The sequence below is a fragment of the Adiantum capillus-veneris genome, chromosome 19 (assembly GCF_014529385.1).
Source record: "Adiantum capillus-veneris isolate H3 chromosome 19, ASM1452938v2, whole genome shotgun sequence".
Lineage (NCBI taxonomy): Eukaryota > Viridiplantae > Streptophyta > Polypodiopsida > Polypodiales > Pteridaceae > Adiantum > Adiantum capillus-veneris.
In genome coordinates, this window is record NC_140949.1 from 130216094 (window position 1) to 130224375 (window position 8282).

The 8282-nt window shown below is 43.1% G+C and overlaps 1 protein-coding gene across 2 annotated transcripts; it reads left to right on the forward strand.

Annotated features, from left to right (window-relative positions):
* Positions 1–1351: 1351 nt before the first annotated feature.
* On the forward strand, positions 1352–5129 carry LOC147434871 (uncharacterized). 2 transcript variants are annotated; one of them, XM_086491268.1, is made up of 3 exons: positions 1352–4002; positions 4114–4317; positions 4439–5129. In XM_086491268.1, the coding sequence occupies exons 1-3, from the start codon at positions 1692–1694 to the stop codon at positions 4948–4950; spliced, it is 3027 nt and encodes a 1008-aa protein (XP_086347394.1). In that variant the 5' UTR covers positions 1352–1691; the 3' UTR covers positions 4951–5129. The 2 variants fall into 2 exon arrangements, with proteins under 2 accessions (XP_086347394.1, XP_086347393.1); XM_086491267.1 differs by having other exon boundaries at positions 1357–4317.
* Positions 5130–8282: the final 3153 nt, after the last annotated feature.

The window sequence follows — 8282 nt, forward strand, 5'->3', positions numbered from 1 at the left end:
CATAAATAAGAAATATGTTCATTGTTATGGATTTCTCCAAGCACACTATGAGATCTGAGATGATCTTAGGACGTCCTTTCATGAGGGAAGCAAAAATGGTGTATGACTGGTCTAAAAACCATGTCTACTTGCAGTTCCAAAATTGGATCGAGTGGATCTTGTAACTGGTCGAGCACATCCTCTAGGAAACAGATTAATAATTGATCATAGATCTAACACCACAGTTCACTCGGCCCCATTGCAATATTGTTACACGTGTAAAGTGGACATTGATGTTGGGAAAGATTCTCCTTATATGGATGTTCTACCAGGGATGACTGAGTCTGACAATGTGGATTGGGTCCACCTAGCAACAACCATAGACACTTGGGGTAACAAGGGGACGACCTGGGTAACACCTGAGGGGGATGGAATGCCACAACTCGTACCCTTAAATACGCTAGAAGCAATGCATATAGCTTTTGATGACCTACAAGATGAAGGCTTGAGTGACATTGGAACTAGTAACGTCTCAGAAGACTATAGCCCACACGATCCGGAGTCAGAATCATCAATTGAAATTGATCGCTCTGAGGACAAAGAATCTGAGTTAAATCTTAGTGCAAATGTGGAGACAAACCATTCAGGGTCCAGTGGTACCCTAGATGACAATCTATCCAGGAGAGCAGAAGACACGAGTAGCGATTCATCTAGTGACTCTTCACTAGAGATCGATCGTAATCGAAAAGAAGAGTAAGAGATATAAGAGGCGACGTTATCGAGCAAATGTATGTGCTAGAATAAATGAAAAGAAATCTACCGCGAAATGGCTTAATTATATAGGGATATGTGATGCTCATCGGAAGCTGGTAGATAAGCGTTAAGCGGTGTAGTCCACAACCCATTGACATCGCACAACTAGAGGCTACAGAGACGCCAAAGCTGAGCCGTACCATAAGGAGAAGACAAAATCGAGAGTTAGCTCAACAATAAAAGAAAGCGGAAGTGAAATCATAGTACACAGAAAAACAAAACCCCACAGACTTACACCCTGCACCCGATCATTTCAAATCTTGCACCACGGAGGAGCGTAAGGTTGTGTATACAAAGACTCAAAGAAAACCTATCGATGGAAGCAATGGAGTCTATGACGGTCCAACGATAGTTAAGGAAATAGAGTTAGCAGACCCAGGAGAAGAGTCCAAACCTGTTTTCATTGCCCAAGATCTGACAGAGACTAAGAAGTATGTACTTAAAGAACTTCTCAAGTATTTGCTTGGATATGAAAGGTGTTCCACCTTTCGTGGTGCAACACACAATCTCCATGAATAGCATGGCTAAACCTGTCAGTGGTGCGACCAGACCTGAGAAATATCTCTTACCATTGCAAGACTGGGTGCAACTCGGCCCGACGAAAAAGACACTAGTTCAAATTTCCACTGGCACAGTGAAGATACGATGGCCATTTCACATCTCACAATGCGCAGTAAAAATTGCATTGTCGAGTTCATCAGCGCATCGCACTTGCCGCCAGTTGCGGTTAAAGTTCTTCCTTTGCAGAGTTGTTTACGAACACTGTAGAGAGCCCACCATCTCCATTGCTTTTGCGCATGCATATAAACGAGGCGCAGGAAACCTCTTCCCTGCTCTCCCTCTCCTACTGTGGTGATTCCCCTGCCACAGCAGCAGCCATGTAAATCAGCGTGTGAGATATGGAAAAGGCCGCTTTCGCTCTGATTTTACTCTGCTTTGCTGCATGGGGGTCTTCCTCTCTCTGCCAGGACGCTGTTGAAAGGCCCATTTTGCTAAGGTTCATAAAGGACAGCACAGCCAGCAATGGAGGCCTCGGTGTTAGTGATTGGGGAGCAGAGGACCCTTCCTCCTCCGATTACTGCAAATGGTCGGGGGTAATCTGTGATTCCATGTCGATAACAAAGATAGATTTACGAGGCAGAGGGCTGTCAAGCCCCTTACCCACCATCATTTGCAGCCTTCCCAACTTAACAGAGTTGGTCCTTCAAAGAAATTCTTATAATGAGAGCTTCCCCCAGGAAATATTTGTAGATTGTGGCCGCAGATTACAGGTGTTGGACTTGAGCTATAACCACTTCTGGGGCGACTTGCCTGATGTAGGATGGTCTAATTTGTCAGGCTTGGTCCACTTGGACTTGGGCCACAATTCCTTCTCAGGGCAATTCCCTGCAAGCATTGGGATTGAGCTACCACGATTACAGTTTCTCAACATTTGGTCAAATGGGTTCACAGGCTTAATCCCAAAAGAGCTCGGAAACCTCACAGAGATACTCAATCTTACCATGTCTTGGAACCCATACACACTCTCTGGACAGGAGCTGCCTCAAGAGCTCGGAAATTTGAAGAAGCTAGTGTGGTTTACATGTGCGGCTTGCCATCTGGTGGGCGGGCTCCCGACGTGGCTGTCGAAGCTTGAAAGCATTGAATACCTCGACCTTTCGCAGAACCAGCTTTCTGGAACCCTCCCTGAGGACATCTTCGGTTGGCCCAGAATACAGAAATTGGAGCTCTATTTCAATTCTTTCACAGGGTGGATTCCTTCTACGATAAGCCAGCTAACGTCCTTGACAGAGCTGGACTTGTCGTGCAATTTTTTAGAAGGTCCTATCCCTGCTGGGTTTGGAAAGCTGACAAATTTGGCTTTGTTTAACCTGTGGAATAATAGTCTAAGTGATGTGATACCATGGGAGCTCGGCAATCTCAGCAGCTTGCGAGTTTTCCAGCTTTTCAACAATAGTCTCACAGGCATCATCCCTCAGACATTGGGCAAAGGAGGCAACCTCTTCATATTTGATGTCTCTGGCAACACTCTTAGTGGGCCTGTTCCCCCTTATCTGTGTGATGGCAAGGCCCTCACCAAGCTTATATTCTTTAATAACAATATCTCTGGCAGCATTCCTGAAGTTTATGGGAGCTGTACAACACTCTTGCGGGTGCGTGTTAGGCAAAATCAGCTCTCCGGTCCTGTTCCTGTAGGACTCTGGGGCTTGCCAAAATTGACATTTCTCGAGCTTTACGACAACAATCTATCAGGCTCAATTGCTCCCAACATTGGGTATGCCACCCAATTGGTGCAGTTGCAGATATCTGGAAATGCATTTTCGGGCTCTCTTCCTGACTCATTTGGCTATTTGTCCCTTCTTCAGACTCTAGATGTGTCAGGGAATGCGCTTACAGGGTCCATCCCAAAGTCTCTACGCGATTGTCAATCTTTGACGGCTCTGAACATGGGCTACAATTCTCTTACAGGTCCTATTCCAGACATGTTTGCATACACACAGAATCTTACCATAATAGACCTCTCCAACAATCAGCTCACAGGCACCATTCCAGCATCACTTGGGCAGCTTAGCAGCGTGCTAAGCTTCCTAAATCTTGCCCACAACAGACTTAGTGGAAGAGTCCCTTTTAGCTTGGCTAGTTTGAGGTACTCTTTGGTGACCTTTGATGTTTCCTACAATGACTTGTCTGGAGATCTGCCTTTTGAGCTTGGAGGGGCCTTTACAGAGCAGGCGTTTGAAGGAAACAAGAACCTGTGTGTTGCACAAAATTGTGCAGGGGGAAGGAGACCAGGGCGATGGGCTTGGATTGCAGGCACTCTGCTAGCAGCGCTGGTGGCTCTCGCTCTTGTTGCATGTGTCTGTCACAAGAGACAATCTGATTATCAGAAGATGAGGCAGGGAAGTTTCTTGAGATCAGATCGATGGACGTTCACACCATTTGAGAAGGTGGATTTTGATGAGTATCACATCCTTGGTTGCTTGGATGAAGATAGTGTTATTGGAAGAGGGGGCTCCGGGGTGGTATATCATGTGCGGCTCGATAGTGGGAAGTCACTAGCAGTGAAAAAACTGAGAATGAACAGCGACAAGGGTGGCCAGTCTCAGCAGAGCCACCATGACTATGGTCTTAAAGCAGAGATTGAAACAGTGGGCAAGATAAGGCATGCCAACATCGTGAACCTCATATGCTGTTGCACAAATGAGAGCGGTTCGAGCCTGCTTGCGTATGAATATATGCCTAATGGGAGCTTGGGAGACCACCTGTATAACAAAATGGCAGGGTTTTTGGATTGGAGTGCGCGCTTCAAGATCGCATTAGGTGCAGCCAAGGGATTGGCCTATTTGCATCATGATTGTGTACCTGCTATTGTCCACAGGGATGTCAAACCCAACAATATTCTACTTGATTCTGAATATGAAGCACACATTTCAGATTTTGGGCTAGCGAAGGTTCTTGAACAGCAGAGCAAGAAGGGATTCAGCATTTCAGGGGTGGCCGGCTCAGTAGGCTACATTGCTCCGGGTGAGAAACTTTGTGCTTTTTGATGTCCCAGGCCTATGTGCTCTTAATAGTTTCACTCATTCCTAGTTTTGTCTGCTCAGTTGTTTTGTAATGTGGTTCTTATGGACTTGAAAAAATGCAGAGATGGGGTACGCATCGAAGGTGACGGAGAAGAGTGATGTTTTTAGCTTTGGGGTGGTACTGTTGGAGCTACTCACAGGGAGGAGGGCAACTGATGAGGAGTTTGGGCCTGGTGTAGACATAGTCAAGTGGGTGACAGGCCAGTTGGGGTCGCGGGAGGAGGTTATGGAGGGCTCACTTCTGTACTTCAAGAAGGGGCATGCCAAAGGCGCACACGTCTTTTCACGCCTGAGCAAGGAGGAAGAGCATGAGATACTGGTAGTGTTGAAGCTTGCATTGCGCTGCACGAGTGCCATGCCGGCACAGCGGCCCTCCATGTGCGAGGTGGTGGAGGTCCTCTCTGAGGCTTGGCGCCAATCATCATCCTCCTCCTCCTCCTCCTCATCTAAGGTTGCTGGTTTGAAATTATCCCATATTAGCAAGTCTATTCGTGAGACTCTGCAAGAACCTCCTCTTTCTCCTGCAGCCTGCCTTGAGCTTGAGTATTGCAAGGCGCAGTTGACTGGACGCTGATTTTGTATCATCTTGTACATTGGTTGGCCTTTCTGCTCTGTAGGATATTGTTGTACCATATCTCTAAAGCTACATGATTTGGATGCAAGAGGACCACAATTCTTGTGTTTTTTGCTTTGGGGGTAAACTGAAATTTGGAAGATGCTGCTTGGTATCAAAAACTTAGGTCTTTACGCGTCCACATATCCGCCTTAACCACTAGGGTAAGATGATCCTGCTGGCAAGGATCACATTTTGGCTTGGTTTCATGTAATGAAATTTTTGCAGTATATGACTAGCCTGTTGAGGGCATCGTTTAATTTTGAAACTTGAGACTTACTGGTTTGATCATACTGGCGGTTGATCATGTTATTCTGATCACTGAAGGATTTTCTTTTGTTCATGCTTAGGCATGTGTGTAGAGAATCACATGACACTAAGTGGGTCCTTCATGATCCCCAGCGGTGGGATCGAAGGTGGGCAGGTTGCTGCACGAATCTCGAGGGGATCGGACGGCTCACAATTAGTCGAGTTGTGCCCTTAGTATTGAGGACAGCACAGTATGTATTTTGGAAGTTTTGAAGAGAATTAAGCCATACTTTGGAGATTTTGAAGACAATTTTTGCTGTCCACGAAGTAGGATCTGCAAAGGTAGCAAATCACTATTCACTTTGTGTCAATTGTTTTCCAAAAGTTTGTTTTGGTTACTGTTTCTTGTACTGGATATCCATAAAATCTTACAGACGGGTAACTTTTGTCCAATCTATTGAGAATAAAGCAGTATGCATTGAACAGTGTGTGTTTGCGGGTCAAGGCTTTTTCCCAAGTAAAAGGTTGATTGCGGCACATGATACTGTTGCAAGTGCCCCGGTAGGTTGAGTGCCTTGATATACCACAAGAAACTTATGTCAACACTGCCAACAAGGTGGGTGTACATCATTTCCTTTCACTTGGCTGTGGCCCCTATGTATTTATTTTGCATTCACGTGCGCACACACATATGCATGCATATATATATATATATATATATATATATATATATATATATATATATATATATATATATATTGCGCGCGTACACACACACACATACGTACAAGTGTATGTATACACATGTATATTATACAGACACATATGCACGTATTTATATGTACATGTGTTTGCACATATGTATATGTGTGTATACATCTAAATATACATATATATGTACACATACATATACATACGTGCGTGCATGTGTGTTTGTGCGCGGGTACGTATGCATGTATATCTATGTGTCTATGTGGAGAGAGAGAGAGAGAGAGAGAGAGAGAGAGATCGATCAAATTGCGTTTTCTTCATTGCCTATTCTACCGAAGTCTGTCCACAATTCACCAACAAAACTCTCTACATACAGAAGGCTCATGAGCTGATTTAAATGCCGGCTAGTGGCATCAACCGTCCGGTGAAGAAGTTTCCTTTTAGAGAAAATGACCAAAATACCCCTCTAATTTGTGGAAATTTCCAAAATACTCCTCAAACTTCAAAAATTCCCAAAATACCTTTGTGTCTATTTGGTTGGACTCTTCAAGATTTTCTACTCTTTGTTCCTTTTTGACAATCAAGATCCATTTTTGAGTGCTTAGCATGTAATTTGTCACAACTTACCTTGCAAAAAAGGCAATTATGTCTAAAAATAATGAAGCAATTAATCTCCAAAGCCTACATAACCTACTCAAATGCTAGTTTTAGCATCTTGTAGTGATACCCAATCAGTCTTCTTATATAAGCTAGATATTTTTTTTATCATCTCACGATCAGGGGTATTTTGAGAATTTTGGAAAACTTGAAGGGCATTTTGGGAATTTATGACAAAATAGTGGGGGTATTTTGGGAATTTTTGAAATTTGAGGGTATTCCCTTCCTTTTATTACCTCGCTCTCCACTGTGCTTCACCAAGATTCGATCCACACCAGTGAAATTTAAATTTGTATCGATCTTGTAAGATTCTCGGCCCTTAGGGTCCAGGATATAGATATAGGTAACAGAGAAGTGATAATATCACACAAGGCTTGCTTGTTATAGGTATAGATATAGAGAACAGACAAGTGATGATATCACAAGGCTTGCTTGTTGGGCGTGTGAAACAATTTAGGAAGAAACACACAAAACATAAAGTTCAACAATGTTGGTCATGGAGATTTATGTACATAAAAGCTTGTAGAGTCAAGATTGCACATAATTTCTTACTATAGAAGTCACTATTTTTGTCCAGCTTGCAAATTTTGGTATGTTAAAATCTTAAGCATAGCACTACTCACCCAAGTACTTACCCACAAACTTAAAAAAAAAAGAAATCACTACTCATAGTGCAAGGACACTTGAAAGAGAAGAAAACACTAAAGGAAAAATAAACAAAAGAAAAACATATGTATCAATGTGCACTCGACCATCTCTTTATATGGACACAATTTTTTTTTTTAATGTTTTGAGACTGGAGAGACCTAATCAAGGTAATAATTTTCAAATGTTAAAGAGTAGCATCGGAGATAGGAATTTTCAAATATCAAATCACACGTTCCTTATGATGAAAATAAAGAGTCAAATTTAGGTAAAGTACATATTTTTTTAAAAAAATAGTAAGTACTCAAATTGGACCAATTTTGTCCCTAAATAATTTTTGTGATTGTCAATGCGTTTCATATATGTTTATGTAAATACTTATTGATGGTTGCTGAATGCCTGTTGGATATGGTCGTGGCTCAAAACTGGTTGCTCCTGATGCTCCCAAGATACTACGCACAAGCCGCATGTCACCTCCTAACTTTGTTTGAGGTAAATATTACTATTGTACCCTCCACGCATGGTTATTTTATAATGCATGGCCATGTGAGAATTTTCTCTTACGCATGGATGTTTACATGGCATGCATATCATATGTGGCACCTACATGGATCCTATGTAGCATCCATGTGATCAAGACCACTCCCCAACTCATGCAAGCCACACCACACCCTAGCTTATCTACACCGATCTCGTCTATACCATGTTGGTACTGTGAGGATGTTGATTTGCTGTGTCATGCTAACACTTGTCCATGTGTACCCACATTCTCGTTACCAAATACATATGGTAGTGATGTGTGTGAACACACTTAGGACCATCGGGGCATTTTTTCCCTCTCTAGGAGGTTTTTTCCCCGTGCATTGTATATATGTCTATCATTCTAGCGCTATTATCTTTCCATTGCACACTAAGTAAAACATTCTCTGTTGTGTGCCTTGAGCTTCCTTCGTCTTCTCCAAGTTGTGTGTGTTTTCCTGTAACCCTAATTCCAACAATAGGTATCAGAGCAAGTTGCATCCTCTTGGGCT

Coding starts and splice junctions, on each gene's coding strand:
- LOC147434871 (XM_086491267.1), top strand. CDS start 1,692: ATGGAAAAGGCCGCTTTCGCTCTGATTTTACTCTGCTTTGCTGCATGG. Junction 4,318..4,438: donor AGTAGGCTACATTGCTCCGG/GTGAGAAACTTT, acceptor GAAAAAATGCAG/AGATGGGGTACGCATCGAAG.